The 23226-nt window shown below is 42.1% G+C and overlaps 2 protein-coding genes across 3 annotated transcripts; one reads left to right on the top strand and one right to left on the bottom strand.

The window, feature by feature from the left end:
* The first annotated feature begins 11841 nt into the window (after positions 1-11841).
* On the top strand, positions 11842-15517 carry LOC109783231 (probable receptor-like protein kinase At2g42960). Of its 2 annotated transcripts, XM_020341832.4 has the most exons (8): positions 11842-12156; positions 12642-13415; positions 13489-13593; positions 13898-14020; positions 14146-14316; positions 14401-14530; positions 14622-14831; positions 14945-15517. In XM_020341832.4, the coding sequence occupies exons 2-8, from the start codon at positions 12757-12759 to the stop codon at positions 15029-15031; spliced, it is 1485 nt and encodes a 494-aa protein (XP_020197421.1). In that variant the 5' UTR covers positions 11842-12156; positions 12642-12756; the 3' UTR covers positions 15032-15517. The 2 variants fall into 2 exon arrangements, with proteins under 2 accessions (XP_020197421.1, XP_020197420.1); XM_020341831.4 differs by having other exon boundaries at positions 11869-12156; positions 14146-14530.
* A 1177-nt stretch (positions 15518-16694) lies between these two features.
* LOC109783230 (uncharacterized) lies at positions 16695-22205 on the bottom strand. The gene is made up of 8 exons (XM_020341830.4): positions 21960-22205; positions 20841-21518; positions 19639-19827; positions 19457-19548; positions 18352-18411; positions 18148-18217; positions 17644-17847; positions 16695-17493 (listed from the first exon to the last, which is right to left on the bottom strand). Exons 2-8 carry the CDS (start codon positions 21498-21500, stop codon positions 17110-17112), a joined length of 1659 nt encoding a protein of 552 aa, XP_020197419.1. The 5' UTR covers positions 21501-21518; positions 21960-22205; the 3' UTR covers positions 16695-17109.
* Positions 22206-23226: the final 1021 nt, after the last annotated feature.

The following is a 23226-nucleotide window of genomic DNA, read 5'->3' as shown; positions in this document are numbered from 1 at the left end:
CTAGAATAAAGGGGTACCCGAAGAAAGGGGAGGCACAACCAACAAGTATCGCGGATTGCCTCTCGCGGATCGCCCCACGATCCAACGGTGCGGAGCCGTCCATGTGATCCAACGGCGCGGAGCCTAGTCGCAGCCTGCCCTCGGAATTACTTCTAGAAGACCACATCTGAGGGCTCTCGCTTGGCGCTAGGGTATGATCGGACGGCTGACGTTCGGAGCTAGGGTTAGGCGAAACCCCGCGGGGTTTAGAGGGGTTTTGAGCTGGTCAACGGGGTTTCAAAGGCTTTGACTGAGCATAAATAGTTTTAAAAAATCGAAAAAATATGAAACCTTCGCAGTTCGTCGTTTTATAGGACACACTAACGTGGAAAAATACTAAACATGGTATACGTACATTTAGAGAAAAAAAACCTAGCTAGCATGATCGAGGTAAAATGAGCACCATTAATTAAGAAAATCAAAAAAATGCAAAACCTGCGCACAATGTTGTCTTGTGTGACATGTTACCAACCAAAAATCATAAACTTTGTCTATGGAAATTTTCATGAAAAAACCTTCACACATATGAGCTATCATGTACAACGTTTCATAGAGACCAAGGAGAGGAGGTAGGGTTTCCCTTCGGTTTTTGAATTTTTTAAAAAAAATCACCAAAGCTTGATTTCAAAGTAAATAAGAAGGATCTGAACTTAGTTTTCCATTTTCATATGGTAAACATGGTTTTTACCCTAGCTTGGGAGCTCATTTGGAGCACATTTCTCATGACTACAAGTTTTGTAGACGCAAAAGAGATCAGATTGATCACCCTAACATTTATAATAGTTCAGCAAACTGTGCAACTCACACCACAGGGGAATGGATTGAAGTGTTGGTTCAAATTCAAAGTTATCCTCTGCTGCTGCATTATCCTCTAAACTTGCTGCATTCTCCATTGCTGCTGCATTATCCTCTAAACTTGTTGCATTCTCCATTGGTGCTGCATTCTCCTCTGCATTTGCTGCTGCCATTGTCCCTCTTCTCCAAATGATGCATCAACTGGATTGGTACAACGCCTAGCAATATGCCCTAAGATACCACATCTTTTGCACTTACGTTGTTTTTTTACACGACCCTCTTCACCAGCTCTTATCCTGTTTTTCCTTGGTCTTCCTGGTGGTCTAGTCAGTACAGGAGAATGGAGTTTGAACCCTGGGTCTACTATGTTCCATTGGTCTTTTCCCAAGAGTGCAGGCACATTTTCAGCATAAGCAGCCCTAAATTTGGCAATAGAGAAATATTCAGAGCAATACTGATCAACTTCACCATCTTCACCTCCAATAACAGTCATGAGATGTAGGGCATGTATGCACGGCTTCCCGCAGATCTGCCATTGCCTACAGCTGCATTCATTGGTTGCAAGGTTCACTGGATATCTCCATTCCCTATTTTTACTGTCAGTGTATGTCACCTCAGCCTCGTATGTCGACGGTCGAATGCATTTCATTCTTAATCAGAGATGGGAGCATAAGATGGCCAACATATTGTGATTCTGCAATTCTTTTACGAAGAGCCATCTTTACCATGATCATCTACCTGATCTTATCAAATGCTTGCCACAACAAAAGCCCTTTCACTGACTTGAACTTTGCATTGAAACACTCGGCGAGGTTATTGGTCACATAGTCTACTTTGCAGATTTCATTGAATTTGCTTCTTGACCACAGCTTTCCATGATGTTCATCCATGTACTCCTTCACCAAAGGATTATGAGCATACAACACTCTCAAATGGTGCTCATGCTTCCTCAAGCTGCATGTGTATGATGCTGGGCATAGATTCTCATCATAAACTTTGCCTTTGAATTTCTTTTTAAAATTCTGCGCTAGGTGTCGCATACATTCCCTATGTTCCACTCCAGGGAATACAATTTCTACTACAGTTTCTAAACCCTTGCAAGCATCTGTGTGTATAACTAAACCTGAGGGTGTACCTATAATGTTGCGGAACTGCTGCAGAAACCAAACCCAACTCTCCTCACTCTCTACCTCCAACACACCAAATGCAACTGGGAATAGCCAGTTGTGTCCATCAACTGCAGAAGCTACTGCTAGCTGGCCTCTCCATCTTCCATTCAAAGCAGTCGCATCGACAGCCAAATAGGGCCTACAACCATCCAGAAACCCCTGCCAGCAAGCCTTGAAACAAACAAAAAGCCCTCCTGAAGCACTCCTTCTCTATTGCCTTCCCTTTTAATTTGTACTTAACTGTATGCTTGTCAATCTCTACAACACTCCCTGGACTAGCCGTCTCCACTTCAGCTTTGAAGGTGTAAAGCAACTGAAAACTCTCATTCCATGGACCATTAATCCTATCAAGAGCCCTTTCCTTAGCATAGAAAATCTTCATGTATTGTACATTAATCTTGTACTTCTCAAATAGCTTCCCATGGAGTGTTGTTGGACCAATTGTTGGTGTTTCCCTCACCCAATCCAAGATTGCATCTGCCACCCACCTAGTCTTTGCAAGCTTAGATTTGTCCTTTCCCCCTCCCCCTCCAGGTGGGCAAGTGTGCCCGTGTGGGTTGCTTTTTATCTGAAACAAAATGAAAAATGATGTCAAATACAATTAAGAAACAGTACACATGATCTGAATATAGAATGGATAAATAATCTGATAACAATATTCAGTTGTAATACCTGAATCAATTTGCTCTTTCGCATAGTGGATGCATGCAACCTCCACCTACACCTATCATAAGGGCAATGAACAGTGAATCTTCCTGGCTCACTCCTATCAACCTCATAAGAGTTTTCAGTGAGAATGCAATATGTAGTCACTGCATTACGATAGTCCACCATCGATTCGAATACGGTTCCTGGAGTAAGGTCAGGATTCTCCCTGTTCCACTCAATTGTTGGCATGTCCTCACCATCATATTCTTGTAAAACTAAGGATTCGATGTTCTCCTCCCTCTCTTCATCATCAGTGTCATCAAATCTAGCACGGCTGCTAGGCTCCTCTGCATATTGATCTTCCACTGCCTGTTGACTGACTCTATCTACTAGTTCAGGGAATAGAATCTCATCCTCATCATCATGTCGAGGCACTTCCTCGTCAGGCTCTGCATCTACTTCTACATCAGGTGCAGAAGGGAGAGGAGAAGTGGCAGAATTAGCGGCAGCCGGCATGTTGTGGCTTTCAGAACCACTAGGTTTACTTGGTCTCGACCTACAAGGAGTGCGAGGACGCCCGCTATTAGGAGAGACAGATGATGTCTGAACACCCTTCGGGATACGTTGTTTGCGTGCCTGAAGCACACCAATATGGATTTTACCGAAACGGCTGTCAGCATTCAAACTAAATAGCAATCCTAGATGCTCATCACAAGTTAATGGGAGAAATCTCTGCTCGGTACTGTCGAAATATCTCAGTTCAACAGCATCGGCAGGGCTCCACGGATACTCACATCATAGTGCCTCGCGGAAATCTCTGAACAAAACGCTGGTTTCTACCACTTTAGGATAGAAAATCCAGAAATCACACACGGTTTAGTTCCACGCAGCTCGCTAGTTTCCATTCTAACCGCCAGTCAAAAAGCAAGTGCAGGATCAACCCTATTCAATTGAAATAAGATAAAGGGCGCAGTTAGGCCAAAAAAATTCAGATAAATTGCGCTGATTCACGCCAACAGTGGTCAAATACAGCCTAATTTACGGATCTCCTAATCAATTTGAGAGAAAAATGATGCTTACCCAGGTGGAATCCATGAATTATCAGCCTCTGATTCGACCCAATCATCTCCACGGTCGATGGGCCGGACGGGGTGCCCCCTCGACATCGCTTCCTAATCCTAGATGGGGAGAGAGGATAGATGCGGCGGAGGTGGCACGACTGCGGCAGAGGCAGCAAGAGTGCGGCGGAGGCGGCGGAGGGGGCGGCGTGGAAGCGACTGGATCTGATTCAGTTTACCGTGAGTGTCAGTTTTGCGGCCCCACTGGTTACCACGCAACGGTCAAAATGTGGACTCCGCCCTACGCGGCCCCACTAGTCAGAGTTAGCGGTCAAGCCATTGACCCGACGGCAACGTCCGTTGTGACCAGTTCTGAGGGTTTCGGGCAAGGGAGTAGGGAAAAGTGAGCAAAAGTTAAGAGCGTGGGGATGAATGAGTAGAACTAACGAACCAGGGGCACAGAAATAAAAATCCCTTTTATCAAATTAAATCTAGTTAAAAAGATTAAATAGACTATTGTGGAGTTTCAACAATTAGCCGAATTCAAAGTGATTTATTCTTTCTAACCCCATACTTGTATTAATTCTAGAATCTATGTATTTTAACTCCATATGTATATTGCATCAGGACCACGTGGCAGCTAACTAGGATGACATCAAAAAAATATTATAAGATCTTTATAAACCATGTCTCACTTATTAATTTTACTCTTCATCAAGTAATATACATATTAAAAATCTAGAATTACAATAAAAAACTATAACGTAAATATCAAACATTTAGGAAAAACCTTACTATTTAATTTAGAATTAGAGTAAATTCTATTTTACCATTTCTTTTACATGAATTACCTAATTTAAGGGATTTTCATATGTTTTAAATAAACAATGCCAACATCCATATTCTTTTAAAGAAGCATCCAGGTTCTTGAGCATTATCCAATAATAACAACACAAGGAAGGTGTTTTGGTGCCCAGGTGCATTTGCAACCGCCAACAAATAGTACATTAAAAAACTATGATTTTTTGGCACTGGACATGCTTTACTGTGCTAGCAGCGTGTAAATTTTTGTGGTTGAATGACATTTCAGGAGCTCTGGGGAAAAGGCTTCAAATAGCTTTTTAAAAGGCATTTAGGACATGGTTTTTCTTACCAAAATTTCTTCCTTTTACCCCATATTCGTATCCACATTTTACCACATTAAAAAAGATCCTTGAAGAGACAACTTGAAACCCAACATCAGGACCATGTCGTAACTCCCCCGCAAAAAAAAAGGACCATGTCGTAACTCACTAGGATGCCCCTTCACAAAACTAATATGGAAATTATCTTCAATCTTCAGAAATCCTGCCTCACTTGTTAATTTTAACTCCAAATTGAGTAAATACTTGTTTTAGAAAATATAGAATAGCAATCAAAAGCAAACTACAAATTATTTGGCATTCACACAACCTTCTAAATATTAAATGGAATTAAATGTATGAAAAATAAAAATCCATCGTAATTTGTAGTATTGGTATTTATATAATATTAAATTATTTTAGAAAATATTATATTTGATGTATAATGTAGAGTAATTTTTATGTATTTTATTTGGAAGAGAAATCATTTTGATGAAAAGCAAGTTGAATTTATCAAGTATTTTTCACTAAAATTATAATCTAAAAACAAATAAAATTGTATAATCTGAATTTGATATAACTACTAATTCTCTTTAACAAGTATTAGTTAATTTGGATTTCAAAATCAATAATATATGGCATTTGTTTGGGGGAAAAACATAATTCTTTTAGCGTTTGTGATGCCAGATCCATGTGTTATCTTAAGCAATTGACAAGTGGGCTAGACATGTAGGGTCAAAATTTTAGGTTGGGGGCAATCTGTTAAATGGGGCAAGTCTTCAAAAAAGCACAGTTGTGTGAAAACAATTATTTTGGCTAAGTATGTTTTTTACTCTCGGTAACTTAAAAAGGACAGACGGGTGCATATGCAGCTTCCGCTTGCGCAGGGTTTAGGGAAGGGTTCGACCACTTTCGAGAACTTAGGGGTAAAAAAAATTGAGCGTGCTCTTTAACTAGTTAGAACACATGGTAGCGTGTCACACTGGATTATTCCATCGACCAACTACACCACATATGGACCCTTGCATCACAATAGCACAAAGTAGATGACCAAATATGTGGTTCATCGAAAAAATCCCACTATGTCATGATGGCAGAAATAAGACGTGTTTCACCGACTGGGTGGAGTGCATGAACTCATATGCCCAAATAAAACAAGCGGTAGCAAACCAAAGCCAGGCATATCGATATGAGTCCATTTGTCATGATATGGCACACCAACTGATGAAATCCAAGTGTTACATCACCTAGATAGACATCCTTTATGTCACCATATCACATGCCAATGGGTCGAACCCATAGCTTGACCATATAGGACAATAATGGCGATTCCACAAAATGTATATGTTACATTGATGCATTGCAATGGTTAATCTACGTGTTTAACTAACCCAAAGAAACAATAACATATATGACCGATGATGAATGCCACGTGTTCCACTAACCCAATATTCATGTGAGTCTTTAGTTCACAAACATCATGGGATGATTGGATGTTTCATCAATTAGATTGGATGTTCCATGTGTCCATAAACGATAGTAGATTGTCAAGTCCGAGTGAGTCGTCATCTTAAAACCGGGGGGGGGGGGGTATAAAACCTTACGCCGATGTAGCGATAAATGGAAACCAAACAAATCCAAATGTTGCCATGCGATGGAACTACATTACAATAGCTCAAGGCAACATCTTTTCTAATTAAGTGATGCACACCACGAAAAGGCATTGCAAAAATCCCTCCTCTAAATGTATCTATCACATAAAAAAGTAATCTGGTGAGATCTATTTGTTACATTGATGCTTCATAGTGTTCAAATGTATCTATCATAACTAGGGTCTAAGAAAGTAGTCAATTAATCCCAAGGTCTGATTTTGCCAATATGTTGCCATGCGTTTTGGACCTATGTCACAACGGCTCTTGGCAACATCTTTTCTCATTAAGTGATGCCACCAGGCAAAGGCGCCGCTCACAAAAATCCCTCCTCTAAATGTATCTATCCATATAATAAAAGGCGATCTGATGAAATCTATCTGTTACATTGATGCTTTGTAGTGTTCATATGTAGATGTCTGACGATTGAAAGAAACTCGTATGGCACAATAACACATATGACCGATGATGAATGCAAATGTTTTAATATCCAACATTATTCGTTAACTTGATGGATGTTCCCTACGTCCATAAACGGTGGATGATCAGATATTATTGGCTCATCTAATCGAAGAACAATTAAAACCATACGTCATGGTAGCGATATAAACGAAGGTCACAGAAATCCAAGTGTTTCATTGACCATAGATCCAAGTATCACCATACATCATGGACCTTTACCACAATATCTCATGGCAACCGATTAGGTTCAAACAAAAAAAATTGACCAAGTGACACACTAAGAACAATAAATCAAGCAAAGGCGCCACCCGCAACAATTTCTCCCCTAAACCATGCCACTTTAGGATTCATGCAATTCTCGGTAGTTTGAAATAATAGGGGCCGTAATCAAAGTGGAGTTTTAAAATTAGTATCCTAAACAGGGTTAAGAAAGTAATCAATTAATCCCGAAGTGTGATTCTGCCGATATGTCGCCATGCGTTATGGACCTACGTCACAACAACTCGTGGCAACATCTTTTTATTGGAAATATGCCCTAGGAGGCAATAATATTTGTATTATTTATTTCCATTCTTATAGTTAATGTTTGTATTCTATGCTATGACTAATATGGTTCTTGATATCGATTCAGAGAAAAACACATAAGCACGTGTAGAAGCATAACGGTAAAACATGATTCTAGTCTTGCCTCTAGGACTAGCTCAATTGTTAAAATGATATTTTTTTGCCGATCAAAGGCATATGCCAATAACATTTGAGAGCACGATGTTGGTAGAACTCTCATGTCAAATTAACCCAAGTTGTTTGTTATACTTAAGAGATTATATCGTTCGAAGTCTTTAGTTCATAACACAGGAGTTAACGTATGTATAATTCCTTAGACCATGAGTATTGAGTCACTCCATGCCGTACATTGCTCTTTTGGGTTGTTCCAAAGTCATCCGCAACAGGGTGATCATACCGACAACTTATGGGTTCATCGAAAACGTATGACGAGAGACAAGATAGCTCAAGATTGGGATTTGCTCCTCCAACCATGGAGATATGTTCTTAGGGCCCTCTTAGTGTGACGGCATCCATCATCGTATGGCAGACACATGTGACTAGGTCACAGGGATGCCCGAACACGACAACGATAAATAAGAACAAAACCGGTAACGAGGAGACAGGTATAGTGAGCATGTGAATGACTCACGGGGATACCGATATATCTCACCTCGGATTTTGTAACGTATCGCGAAGCAAAGGGAATAGCATATGATAACCAACAGTTCACTCAGATATCATTTGTGGAAGTATAGAGATCATTATGGATGTCCACGGTTCTGCTCTTAATCATTGAACGAAAGGTGTTTTCGTTCATGTCTATATTTTACCGAACTTGCAGGGTTACATGCTTAAGGATTACGATATGTTGAGTTCTATAGGGGTTAGGAATATGAGAAATATTATCCGAATAGTTTTGGGAATAAAATAAATAGTTTTGAGAGAAACCAGGAGGGTTTTGGGTTTACCGGAAGTGTTTCGGGTAGTACCGGGAATTAATATATAGGTTGGAATTGTTTTCATGGACTTAAATATAAATTATAAAGGTCTGCAATATTATTTTGAGGTCCCGGGGATTTATTTAAAGTCAACGGGCTAAAGAAAATGCGTAAAGGCCTATTAGAGGAGAATTAATGGGCCCTAAGGCCCTAGGGTCGGCGCAAGGGGAGGGGAACCCTTCCCCAAGTCGTCCACCCCTTCCCTCTCCGCTACACCTATATATACTAGAGGTTTTGATCCCTTTGAGATACAAGTTTCTCCTCTACTTCTCTCTAGTTAATCTAGTTCTAATTTAGACTTGATCTAGATTAGAGCTAGTTCTAGTTTTCTCTATTCCTCATAATAGAGAACCCCCGTGAGGTTCTCGTATCCCTCTTCTAGTTCTCCGACAACGTCTAGATCTCGACAGTGAATCGCCGCCAGATCGTGAAGCTCGTACCCGTGCAATCCGTGGAGAGGCCATGCTTTCGGTCTTCGGTTCGAAGGATCGTTCGTGAACAGTTTGAGAGACTTCATCAACGATCTACACCAACTCTCCTTCTGCTACAACTCATTGTTGGTAAAGATCCAATTTAGATCTCTTAATGCATCTTCATAGTTTTTCCCGGATCGTGATCTTAGCACAATTTTTTTTATTTTCTACTACGTTTCTCAACATTTTTCCCATTAAGTGATGCACACCAGGAACGTATCTATCTGTACAATAAAAGACGATCCGACGAAATCTATCTTTTACGTTGATGCCTTGTAGTGTTCATATGTAGATGTCTAACCGGTCGAAACAACTAGATAAACTCGTCTGCCACAATAACACATATGACCGATGATGAATGCAAATGTTTTAATATCCAACATTATTCGTCAGCTTGATGGATGTTCCCTACGTCCATAAACAGTAGATGGTCAAATCCTATTGACTCGTTTAATAGAAGGACAATTAAAACAATACATCATGGTAGCGATATACATGAAAACCGGAGAAATCCAAGTGTTTCATCGACCACAGATCCAAGTATCACCATATGTCATGGACATTTACCACAATATCTCATGGCAACTGATCAGGTCCAAACAAAAATCCTTTTGACCGAGTGACGCACTAAGAACTATAAACCAAGCAAAGGATCCGCCCGTAACAATTTCTCCCGTAAACCATGCCGCTTTAGGATTCGTGCAACTCTCGGTAGTTTGAAATAATACAAGCCATAATTAAAGTGGAGTTTTAACATTAGTATCCTAACCAAGGTCTAAGAAAGTAGTCAATTAATCTCCAAAGTGTGATTTTTCCAATATATTGCCATGTGTTATGGACCTACGCCACAACAGCTCATGGCAACATATTTTCTCATTAAGTGATGCACACTAGGCAAAAGGTGCCACTCACAAAAATCCCTCCTCTAAATGTATCTATCTATACAATTAAAACCATCTTCATGATAGCGGTATACACGAAAACCAGAGAAATCCAAGTGTTTCATCAACCATAGATCGAATATCACCACACATCATGGACCTTCATCGCAATAACTCATAGCAACCCAGCAGGTCCAATCAAAAATCTTTTTTGACCGAGTCACACACCAAGAACTGTAAACCAAACAAAGGCGTCGATCACAACAATTTCTCACCTAAACCATGCTGCTTTAGGATTCATGCGATTTGGTAGTTTGAAATAATAGGGGCCATAATTAAAGTGGAGATATAAAAATTGGTATCCTAACCAAGGTCTAAGAAAGTAGTCAATTAATCCCAAAGTGTGATTTTGCCAATATATTGCCATGCGTTATGGACCTATGTCACAACAACTCATGGCAACATATTTTCTCATTAAACGATGCACACCAGGCAAAAGCGTCACTCACAAAAACCCCCTCCTCTAAATGTATCTATCTATACAATAAAAGCGATCCCGATGAAATCTACCAATTATGTTGATGATTTGTAATGTTCAAATATAGATGTCTGACCTATCAAAGGAACTAGATAAACTCGTATGCCACAATAACACATATGACCGATGCTGAAATGCAAATGTTTACTATCCAACATTAGTCGTCAACTTGATGCATGTTCCCTATATCCATAAACGGTAGATGGTCAAATCCTATTGACTCATCTAATAGAAGGATACCTAAAACATCATGGTAGCGATATGCATGGAGATCAAAGAAACCCAAGTGTTTCATCAACCACAGATTCAAGTATTACCATACGTCATGGACCTTTCTCACAATATCTCATGGCAATCGATCGGGTTAAAAAAAGTCTTTTTTGACCAAGTGGCGCACTAAAAAACCAAGCAAAGGCGTCGCCTGCAACAATTTCTCCCCTAAACTTTTAGGAGATTCTCGGTAGTTTGAAATAATAGAGGCCGTAATTAAAGTGGAGTTTTAAAAATTGGCAACAAAGAGTGATTTTTCCAATATGTTATCATGTGTTATGGACTTACGTCACTACGGGTCATGGCAACATCTTTCCTCATTAAGTGATGCACACCAGGCAAAGGCGTCGCTCATAAAAATTCCTCCTGTAAATGTATCTAACTATACAATAAAAAGCAATCCGATAAAATCTATCTGTTACGTTGATGCTTTGTGATGTTCAAACGTAGATGATGTCTGACCAATCAAAACAACTAGATAAACTCTTCTGCCATAATAACAGATATGGCCGATGATGAATGCAAATATTTCACTATCAAACATTATTCGTCAACTTGATGATGTTCCCTGCGTTCATAAATAATAGATGGTCAAATCCTATTGACTCACCTAATAAAAGGATAATTAAAACCATACGTCATGGTAGCGATATACACGAAAACCAGAGAATCCAGGTGTTTCATCGACCACGGACCCAAGTATCACCATACGTCATGACCTTTATCACAATATCTCAAAGCAACCGATCGGATTCAACCAAAAATCTTTTTTGACCAAGTGACGCACTAAGAACTATCAACCGGGCAAAGGCGCCGCCTGCAACAATCTCTTCTCTAAACCACGCCGCCTTAAGATTCGCGCAACCCTCGGTAGTTTGAAATAATACATGCCGTAATTATAGTGGAGTTTTTTTAAAAATGGCATCCTAACCAGGGTCTAGGGAAGTAGTCAATTAATCCCAACGATTTTGATTTTGCCAATAGGATTGGCGTTTCCATGAGAGGAGCCAGCGGAGGGAGCCCCTGGACGTTTGACTTCCCTTGTGTAATCTTCTTTTCTCACCTCACCGGCCACATGCAGTCCTCAACCAAACCCACCATTAATTCCCTCCTTCCCCCATTCTTATTTTCCTTAATAACCACCCCCTCCATTTTAATGGGTTCCATCTTTTTTCCTCACCTTTAACTCCAAACACTGCAACCCCTTCTCCTCCTCCTCCTCCCCTTCCCTTTGCTTCCCCTTTACTCTCTCTCTCTCTCTCTCTCTCTCTCTCTCTCTCTTCATGTGTGCATGTGTGCGCTGTGTTCGTCTTTCCGGTTCCCTCTCTCTCGCCGAGAAGCAAAGGTCACTTGCCCTTCCCCCGTCTCCGCATTTCTCCGCCACTCCACACAAGCGGGAGCAGCGCCCAGCAAGCGCCGGGCTTTTCTGGTTCTGACTTCCGAGGGGGCGGAGCTGGGCCTGTTGACGGAATCCCTGTCCAATGGGGCTGGATTGGGCGTCCTATCAAGGTACGTTCTTGATTCTTCCTTCTCCCCGACCCGTTGATCTTCCTCGAACCCATCCGCATCTCCCTCTCTCTCTCTAAAGATTTGACTTGTTCATCTGAATCGTGTTGGTTCTTGCGATTCATGGTGTGCTGGGCCGGAACTGAAATCCATTCTAGTACATTGTTGTCTAGATTGTTTCAAGCGCCCTGCGTGTTTCGTTTGATGTTTTCTTTTTTACCTTTTTATGCGCGGTTGTTGGATTCACGGTTCAGACTCCAGCCAGAGTTCATCACGAGTTCTCTTGCTGTTTGATTGGTTTGCTTGCTCCCAGCTTTTTTCTCCATCAATATGCAAGTGATAATTTCTTTCTCCAGGATGGAAGAATTGCGCTATCATGTGCGGCACCTTTTTCTTGCAGAGACAAATTTACCCCTTTACTTTTGTAGTTTTGTGCATGTGCTACCTTGGATTCCCCTGCTAGCTAATGCACCTTTTTCTTGGTACAGATAAATCAGTCAGGATAAGTTTGTAAAATAAATTAAATTCCTCCAGCAAACGGCACAGGACTCTGAATTTCGCAAACATCCCATACGATTGTTCGTCAGACCAACCGAAGAGAGCATGTCGTCATCCGACAATTCCATCACCGCGGCATTGTCGCGGACAACACCTGTGTTCAGCCTGAGAGTATGGGTTCTGATTGCCATTGGCATTGGGATCCTGATGGCAATCCTGTTCATCATAGTACTGTGGCTGTCCATCCGAAGGAAGAACAAGGCCGTGAGCGGATTCGACACTACATCGCAAACAGAAATCCCTATTGTGTCCAAGGAAATCAACATTGACAAAGGAGTTGACTCACAGAGTGTGAATGACAGCAGCGAAGTGGCCTTCATGCCAGTGCATGACAAATACACACAGATGAAGACTGTACCACCCTTGGAAGAGACTAGATCTCTCGACGTGGATGCCTTCAGCCAATGCAGCTCAGTGTACAACATAGAGAAGGCTGGAAGCTCATACTCTGAGGACTACAACAGCTCAGGTCCAAAGAGGGCAGGGAGTTCACCATATGGATTTACATCTACTTCACCGCTGGTTGGCCTGCCTGAGCTGTCACATTTGGGCTGGGGCCACTGGTTTACCTTGAGGGACCTGGAGTTTGCGACAAATCGGTTTGCCAAGAGTAATATCCTTGGGGAGGGCGGCTATGGAGTTGTCTACAAAGGCCGGCTTATGAATGGGACTGAGGTGGCTGTGAAGAAGATCCTAAACAATGTGTAAGTGTATGTTATCTTGTTGAATTTACTGTGATATTAACTTGGAACTAATGTTTGTTAATTGGGTTTCCAGAGGGCAGGCAGAGAAGGAATTTAGAGTTGAAGTTGAAGCCATAGGTCATGTTCGGCATAAGAATCTGGTGCGGCTTTTGGGGTACTGCGTTGAAGGGATACACAGGTGACACATTTCTTCCCTTTATTTTCCTTTCATCTTGGAATATTATAGAAGCTACTAGAATTAGCTTGTGTGTATAATGCATCCACCTTGTGCAAGTTCATCATCATATCTCTGCTAGACTTCCTGTTCTGGAGAATCGTGATTAAAAATGGATAATTAATACCATGAGAAGGACATTGTTTGTGTTCCTTCGTTTTGCGATAATGCTAGTTGGTTTGTGTTTTTCCTGTCATCTGGTTTCAAGATTATTATCCCTTACCAGATAAACGACTCCGAACTAAAGCATAGTTCTTCTCACATGCAGGATGCTTGTGTATGAGTATGTAAACAATGGCAACCTAGAACAATGGCTCCATGGGGCCATGAGTCAACATGGTATCCTTAGTTGGGAAAGCCGTACGAAGATTCTGCTTGGGACAGCAAAAGCGTAAGTTTGGCATGTGGACTTCTTTTACGACCATCTCCTGATATCATGTTAAATGAACAGATAAATTTCACATGAGACTGTTGACTAGTACGACATGCTAATGCACGTTCGTTCATGATTTTCAGGCTTGCATACCTTCACGAAGCAATAGACCCCAAAGTCGTCCACCGAGATATCAAGTCAAGTAATATCTTAATTGATACCGAATTCAACAGCAAGGTTTCTGATTTTGGGTTAGCGAAACTTCTGGATTCCGACGCAAGCCATATCAACACAAGAGTGATGGGAACATATGGGTATAGCTCTCTTTCTACTCCTTCCCCGCTAATTTTTTCTGTGCTTTTGGAAACGCATCTCATAATCTTCCTCCCTGATGATAGGTATGTCGCGCCTGAGTACGCGAATAGTGGGATGCTGAATGAAAAGAGTGATATTTACAGTTTTGGAGTTGTGTTGTTGGAATGCATTACAGCTAGGGATCCAGTTGACTACAGTAAGCCTGCAGATGAGGTAGAGGCAAAGATTATCCCATTTCAAGCAATTTGATCTAATTGCCCTTTCTCTTAGAGGTCCTTACACCTCTTTTTTGCTGTTGCTTCAGTCAAATCTTGTAGAGTGGCTTAAAATGATGGTTAGCACAAAGAGGGCAGAGGAGGTTGTGGACCCAGGCCTTGAGGTTAAACCACCTAAGCGTGCCCTTAAGCGGGCAATTTTGGTTGGCCTCAAGTGTGTCGATCCCGACGCCGACAAGAGGCCGAAGATGAGCCATGTTGTCCAAATGCTTGAAGCGGTTCAGAAAGCATACCAAGAAGTATGTTGGTTTCTTATCATCCGTGTTTTCTGTGTCTTTACCACCAAATCTTGGAGCTTTTACTCTTGCCACATAACTAACTGTATGCTTCTTTTGTCAAAAAATAATAACAGGATGAGAAGAAGCACAGCCAGATGGGAAGCATCGATCTAGAGTCGCAGCAGTCAGCAGAGGAGCTATCAAACAGTGCTGATGTCTGAAGCTCCAGTTGTGAACAAACCCAAAACAAATAGGAAACCCTAAGTTATTTGATAGTGACAGCTGATTTGATCAAACATGTTCAATACTTGAGTAGAGTGAGTGAAACAGGTTTGCAATTTGCTTGCAGATACCGGAGGTTGTTGAATTCAGTTAGGTGCAAGCTGCTCATTTCCATGTTTTTTCCTTTTTGTGATTTCCGAGGATTGCTTCTATGCTCCCCTAGAAGAGTTGCCTTACTGTTTGTTTTCTGTGGATGAGTCTTATAACTCGTTTCCTTTAGTGTTTTGTCTAGTCTTCTTCTAGGGGAGCATAGAAGCAAGCACTCTCTTCGTCCTGAGTTATTGTCAGTGAGCTACCAGGAGGAACTGATTTGATTGAAATGCATGACTATATATATAGATACCGGATTGCGTTTGCCGATGTATAGAATCCTTGTATGGGTCTTCAGTTCTACCATGAAATGAAAGCATAAGTCTGTTGGTGTACCTTGTGAGAAGCCTTATTTACTTGTGGCCAAAGGGTGGTCACGCGATTGTGCGTGCAGGGTGATATCTTCCACGGGAGAACCTAGGAACACCTGCAGTACACTTACTTTGTTGTGGGGAATGAGCTGGTGTCAGTGGCCGTGGCCAATCATTTGCGTCTTTCACATGTTGAAACCTCCCACCTTTGATTGCGAAAACTGAAAGACATCCGTTTGGTCATTGCGTTCGGTGGCTATAATTTTTGGCTTGTGCACATGATTGCAGGGTGCCAATGATCAGTGTCTGCTTGTTTTGCAAGCTTGGCCAGCCAGCTTCCTCCTTTTTCTAATGGACCATTCGTTGATCATTGGTGCAGTTGTTGCTGCACTTGTCCAACTTGCACTCCTTGGAATTCACAAATCTACGCACCATTCGGCAAGGCTCCCATCTCTTTTTAGGTGCACAAATTTTATGTCGATAAGTAGTTGCTAGTACTTTATGGTACAAACAAACAGAAAGGTTTTTTTTTCGAAAAGGAGGTTGAAACAAACAGAAAGGTAGGGCTGGCTTAGCCGGCAGCCACCATCCTTAGCTGCTCTGTCCCCGACAGGGCGTGCAAGCTCCAACCTGCCGTTGGAGCCTTGACAATGGTCGCTCCAACTGGTGGCTCGCTGGATATTAACAAACTTAATTCAGACCGGAGGCAACCAACCGTCCCAAGCTGCTTCCAGACTGGAGGTTCTGGCCTATCACTATCAGTCTCATCAACAATGAGTTACCATTAGACTACCCACGGTGGGAGTACCATAGATGGTAACATCACACTTATTTAGGCAAAATAAATGATGTGGCATGTAATTAATGAAGAAAGAGAGGCATGTGATAACATAGCTAGTTACTGTAACATCACACATATCAAGAAAAGATGAGTCTACAACGTAATAAATAAAGTGATGCATGATACAACACATATGTTACTACCCACTGTGGAGGTAGTAACATATACATGTTACTAATCGAAGTTACTACCCATTATGACTAGTCTTAGGCATTAGACTACCTATAGTGAGAGTAACATAGGTAGTAACATAACACATATCTAGATAAAATAGATGATGTGTCAAGCAATAAGTGAAGAAAAAGAGGAAAGTGGTAACATAGCTAGTTACTACTAGTAGTATGAGTAACATCACACATATCAAGGCAAGATCTGTCTATACCTAATAAATGAAGTGTTGCATGTTACCACACATATGTTACTCCTCACTATAGAGGTAGTGACATAGACTAGTAACATGTTTATGTTACTACCCATTGTGGCTAGTCTTAGCAACACCAGTCACACACACATACAAATAAGGATCCAATCTGTTACTCAAATCGCATTGAACATCTCTCTCTATATTTTTATACCAACTCCTCAGTGACAATCATCACACAGATACTCTGTTGGGTGTATCATTTTCTATACGCCTGTTGAGGACACATGAACCAATCAGACAGGAATCAGTTTACTTCCCACGGGGATAGCCGGGATTTTACTCAGACAAAACACCAGGTTCCCCAGCGTGGCCTGAGCTTACACTATTTCAGAGTTTGAGGCATTAGCAAGATCAGGAAATCAGGATGTAGCCTTCATCGCCCGAAGCCGCAGCGGAACTCGGCGACAAGCCGTGCCGGCTCAGGCCTTCCCTCACCTTCCCATGCTGCTCCGCCTCATGCTGGAACATCGAAACAAGCTGCTGGAGCTCCAGCTTCCTCACCTTCACCTTCTCACTGGTTACTGGATTTGTCAGCCCAAGATACATCAACCCAACGCCAACAAGGATTATCCCCAGGAAGAAGAGAAGCCCCGCAAACAGCCCAAAAGCATACGGAGTATTCTGAGCTCCCGGTATGCCATCCACGTTGATTCCAAAGAGGCCAGTGATTATGGATAGAACTATGCCGCCACCGCCGAAAATAGCCAGGTTGTGGGTGATACGAAGGCTTCTGTCCTGTAGAACGTTAATTTTTGGCACTGTATCAGTTTCAAATTCAAAACTAGCTCAAGAACAAAGGAACGGCTAAGCTAATGAAATCTACCTGAAGAGCACAGGAATAGCTAAACTCTATGTTGAAAATGCCATGCCGCAGAACTTGCGTACCTGTAACCATGCACGAACAGTGCTCTGCATAACATCCTGGATGGTGAACAAGCGGCCACGGACAGCTTCCTGCTCCTCCAACATCTCCCTTGCGGACTTCCTCTCTCTCTCTAAAATGATTCTTGTGGCACTTCCCCTCAAATGCCGGAGCAGCTCAAGTATGATCTCTTCTCTTGCATGCAGTGACCATTTAACCCTGATCACCTGTAGCAGCCATGTTATGTTCTTATACATTCTAGATCATAATACCAGCAAATGGAGAATAGCATGCCTGAACGCTGTGCGTGAAAGCTTCATCATGTTAAATATGCTAACCATATGTTAAAGTTTCCTTGCAGTATCCAACCAGAACCTGATCCCATTTTGGATTTATCTGATCCAACTGTTGTATTATAAATAGTACAGGCACAACGACCACTCCACTACATCGGTGAGCAAATATTCAAAGAGTATTTTCATGATAGGAAAAGGTAATAGAAAAGGGAAACTGGGTAATATAATTACCTGTGTTGCTAACCTCCTGATTTCTTGATTCAATATGATGCTGACTAGGTTCAGATCTTCACTATTTCTCCTGTAAATTGATTTTTTAATATGTTACCATTCGATTGTTAATTTAATCTGTAATGGAACATTCCATATAAGGACACTGACATCAATTCAGATAAATGTTCTGGGAGTTCAAACATGTTTGTTTGGCTTTCTTACCTATTCACAAACTTCAATTCAATTTCATCTGCTTCCCCAAAGACATATTTACGGAACAATCTGAGAACAGCATAAACACAAGTTACACACCTCTAGAGTACCATCATTTTGAGTAAACAGCGGTATTATATACTCCCTCCGTCCCGAATTACTCGTCGCAGAAATGAATGTATCTAGACGTATTTTTAGCTCTAGATACATCCATTTCTATCCATTTTTGTGACAAGCAATTTGGGACGGAGGGAGTATAATAATAATGACAGTTGTAGAAGACCCAAGATGAAATAAGAAAATTACCCCCTCTGTTCCTGAATAAATGATATTCTAGATTTCAAATGTACTCCCTCCGTTCCTAAATACTTGTCTTTCTAGGCATTTCAACAAGTGACTACATACGGAGTAAAATGAGTGAATCTACACTCTAAAATATGTCTACATACATCCGTATGTGATAGTCATTTGAAATGCCTAGAAAGACAAGTATTTAGGAACGGAGGGAGTAGTTGCTAAATGCATGCCACTCTATGAAAAACCATTCCCTACATTTCAATTTTTTCCTTCTTGTATAAGCCTTCCCTTCTCAATTCTATTGTATGCAAAATATTAGTCTCACAAGCATTCCTATTTCTAACGGACATTAACTACTGTGCGCTATGCAGTTCCAAGGATGATTAACTAGTCGTGCATCTTCTCTATTCAATCCAAAGGATATGTTGTACCGTGTGGCATTGAAAGCAAAGAGTGGCCATGTTAACCAGAAATTCATTACACTAGTGAATGTCTGAATGAGGGCCGGGAATTTGGTCTTCTCAACACTTGTTCTTGGTTGAAGTACAAAATCCTAGAATGAACGCATTTGGAATGGAAAGTAGGTCTTTGGTACATATCGACCTCACAGGTAAATACATCTATGAGAAAAACAATCTATTGGAGTCTCATATCAGAAGCTATTTATCACAAATTCAACGGATGATTTTTTTAGAAAATGGAAGCATTCATTAACCCTGGTCTCTGCATCCTAAGATGTTGAGCTTATTGATGAGGATGAATCCTACAACCCGACACAGTTAGGAAAATGGAAGTGATGGTAAAATATCAAAAATACCTGTCATCCCATCGCGAAAGGCGACTGACCAAATGTGCTATTATTTCATGAGCTGATCTGGGTGTTTGACTTCCACCAGAAATAAGCAACTCCTGGACAGATTCCCATATAAGCATCCTAAGATGGACATTTAAAGCACCGAACTACAGTTTTTAGCGGTAAACAAAAACTTTAGTGGATACCTGCACTTCAGTCACTCCTAAAACATTTACATTGGTTGAAGGACCTTTCACATGCATTGCAGTTAAAAGAAAGTTCTGTGCCTGCCACGATCTAAGTACAATGGGTATGTCTTCCTCTTCATGATTTGGATCCCCAACTGATTGACCAAGAAGCTCAAATAACAGTCCTCCTGCAACTCTAACTGGGACCTGAATAGGAAACAGAGACTTATATGATAAATACGATAACCAGATCATATCAACACAGCATATGCAAGACATCAAAGTAATGAACACATCATCATCATCAGAGTAATTCTCTTATTTGTATCATGTGATGAGGTAGATAAAACTTAACTGAAAACAGCAGTTACCAATATAGTTGGACAAACTACTATCTGAATTAGCCATTATAATTTGCAAAGAGAAAAAGGTAGAACAGTTCGACCACAACATTTAGATTTGCCTACTTACCCATATTGTTCATGCACAGTTATCAGAAGAAGAGATGCGTACAATACATAATGGAAAATGTTTTGGCAATATTTTTCAAACATCGAACACTTGCTGCAGTTGCCCATGAGTAGACAACTACGAAAAATGCGAACCCATGAAAACAAACACTAAAGTTGCTCGACTTCGAGTTACTTTTGCATTTTCTTTATAACAAGAGCAACTTGTTAAACATAGACCACACACATTAGCAGGTTGGTGTCGGGCACAGTGGATGGGGGTCGATGCAGTCCTGATTGTAATGGCATAGTGTTCTTTACTTTTCTTCAGTGCTGTAGCAGTAGCACCAGTGAAAGCTCTTAAACTATGATAAATGTAGGATGAATTATATAGTCATATTCCAGCTGGTCTGAACTGAACCACCCAATTAGGCCAGCGCATGATTGATATGTCACCACAATATTCAAGGAGAAAAGGTGGCTGTCATGATAATTATTATGCAAACAGGGTCTGAGCTCTGAAGCAATCAGATAATTTTCACATGAAAAACACACGCGATCAAAAGATTGTGAAGACTTGTTGGGTGCTCTCTTGAGAATCAATAGTTGGCCATCAGTTAAATTTGGAAAGATTCCATAAGAAACAATAATTAACACAGTTAGTTAAAAAATGTTGAACCTGAATTCATTAGAAACATCAAAGAATAGCTATATCGACATAAAATTGCAGGCAGAAATTGCACATACACAGATGAGAATAAGAAAGATAACCTCATAGAGAAGGTACTTCATCCGGTCGCTTATCAGCCGGCTTTCATCTCTCAGTGCAGTTCTGATAGCTGGATGCATCCAGTGAGCACTACCCAACCATGCGTCAACGGAAGGATGGCCTGCGGTAACATGGAACCACCATGTAGGTCCCCCAGGACGCAGCCAGTACGGAGCCGCAACATCGGCTACAGTGTAATCATCCTCACTGTCGCTTATCGGCACATGTTCATTCTCCCAGCTAGCATCTGACTGAACCCTCTGGCTCAGCTCAGCAATCCTTGACCATCCAATCGGCACCCACTTGTGATCATGAACATCTCCAGCATGTGATGGCCTGTCTTTGACCGCAAAAGGATCGATACCAAGCTCCGCCTGGCCGGGGATCTCCACCAGACCTCCCTCATTCGGTGCCGGGCTCACAACGCGATGCCCATTCCTAGCTGCCTGGTTCTTCATGTGCGCGAGATCAATCTTTGGCAACGATTTGTGATGAACCAGCTTCCTGTGACCCTTGACGAGCTCAAAAGCGCAGATGAGGCCATCGGTCCAGAGCTCGCTCCCCGGAACGTGCTCCTTGACCAGATTCGGCTTGGTGCCACCGTCCTGCGCCTTGGACATGCTGCTGATCTGAGGCGGCGGCTGCCCCTCCACGCCAGCCATGCCCCCTTCCAATTCTACCTGCGTGCAGATGGGTTCAGCAGGGGATACGTGAGAGATGCCGATACTGATTTCTCGATGTTATTACAAGTATATTGTGTTTAAGTTAGAGATAGAATAGGCTTAAACCATAACCATGTAGGACTTGTCCTCTACTCAAAAGTCTATCTCCCTCGCATTGTACTCCGTATACACCACATACGAGCGTCGGATCGGATCAAATCAAACACACAGCAAATATTGTAGGGTTCCATAATTTGCACGCTCGACACATCCAGCACAGCGCAATCAGTAAGCATGAGTTCATGGGGCGGGTTCGTTCGCAAGCAGGGGGGCATGCGATGGGTTAGGTGAAGCAAAAAAATATTCGAGAAGATTAGATTATGGGCCTGCAAAATACGCACGCCGGAACCAGATCGCGGCACGCTGCCGACACGACGCCGCGCCGGGATGGAACCTTACCTTTCAAGCTTGGCGGCGGGGCCCCGACGGTGTCCGCATGTGCTAAGCTTGCGCGCTTCTTCCGCCCCCGCGCGCAAGCCCGCCCTGGTAGTTCCGCGGAAGGGAGGAGGAACCGAAATAATTTCGAAAGCAGGAGGGGGGAAGAGGGGAGAGGCGGGGGCGAGGGAATCGCGGAAGAAGGGAAGAGCGGCCGAGTGGAGTGGAGCGGAGCGGGTGCTTCGAGAGAAAAGGGAGATGCAAATGCTTGATTTGCTTTGCCGCGACCACTCCTTTTCTACCAGGATTAGGATCCTGACACGTAGTACAAGCACTATTACTGCTGCTCTTTTTCTTAAGGGCATATCACAAGTACTCTTTGTCCCTCGAATGGATGTCAGGGCATCTCTCCAACTCAACTCAGATCACGAAAACACCTGTAAATATTGGAAATCTCCTTTGCGAAACATCAAATCATATGCAAATGTCTAGGTCTGACAGTTGGAACATTCTTTTGCCATCCAACGACGATCGTCAAAAAGGCCCGACCTGGAAAGGTTTGGGGGAGTCCGGACGTCTGAAATCCCGCAAATCAACACCAAACCTGCGAAGAACCGGCACCAAACTGATAAAATCCGATGGAGTTTGGACATCCGTCACATCAGACTTGGACATCCCACACCAACATACCCCACCCGAAGCCCTTTTCCCCTGCTCCATCTCTCCCCTGTGCTTTGTATCTGCACACTCAGAGACCACCGCCACTCATGCCTTGCCGAACCCAGGACCTCCATTGCTCCAGCCAACGCATGCCCGCCTTTTCCTACGTCGCCATTTCTGTCAAAGCCCAGGTACAATCCGCCCCTGCCACTATCATCCATGGCGCACGCCATGCTCATCAGGTGTTTGCCCAAATGCCATAGCGGGATATTTTGGCGTTGTTGTTGTTGACTTAAAGGAAACACAATGGTTGTGTACTCGGTTAAGGAGAATGAATTATTGTGTGAAGCGTGATCGATAGTGTGGAGTTTCAAGGCATGAAGCGAAATGTAGCATTTTGGCAAAGTGTGCATGTTAGGTTCAACGAGCAAAATAACTACACGCCCTACAACATGGAAGTGATCCATGATGGTACACCATTCAAAAGGTTGTCAATAGGTATTGCGGTGTGATTGCACAAGTGGAACAAAAGTGGCTAAGTGACACGTTCATTTTGCATCATGTTTTCCTACTGTTATTTATAGTATTTTTAATCAATATAGCACTTTATGGAGTAATTCTAATGTCTTTT

This window comes from Aegilops tauschii, chromosome 3 (genome assembly GCF_002575655.3).
Source record: "Aegilops tauschii subsp. strangulata cultivar AL8/78 chromosome 3, Aet v6.0, whole genome shotgun sequence".
In the NCBI taxonomy this organism is placed as follows: Eukaryota; Viridiplantae; Streptophyta; class Magnoliopsida; order Poales; family Poaceae; genus Aegilops; species Aegilops tauschii.
This window is presented reverse-complemented; position numbering and strand designations above follow the sequence as displayed.

Excerpts from the sequence above, each read along its gene's own strand:
- LOC109783231 (XM_020341831.4), top strand. The coding sequence starts at position 12,757 with ATGTCGTCATCCGACAATTCCATCACCGCGGCATTGTCGCGGACAACA. Across the intron at positions 13,416-13,488 it reads AAGAAGATCCTAAACAATGT|AGGGCAGGCAGAGAAGGAAT; the intron begins GTAAGTGTATGT and ends TTGGGTTTCCAG. Across the intron at positions 13,594-13,897 it reads TGCGTTGAAGGGATACACAG|GATGCTTGTGTATGAGTATG; the intron begins GTGACACATTTC and ends TCTCACATGCAG.
- LOC109783230 (XM_020341830.4), bottom strand. The coding sequence starts at position 21,500 with ATGGCTGGCGTGGAGGGGCAGCCGCCGCCTCAGATCAGCAGCATGTCC. Across the intron at positions 19,549-19,638 it reads TAGGAGTGACTGAAGTGCAG|GAGTTGCTTATTTCTGGTGG; the intron begins GTATCCACTAAA and ends GAATCTGTCCAG. Across the intron at positions 18,218-18,351 it reads GAATTGAAGTTTGTGAATAG|GAGAAATAGTGAAGATCTGA; the intron begins GTAAGAAAGCCA and ends ATCAATTTACAG.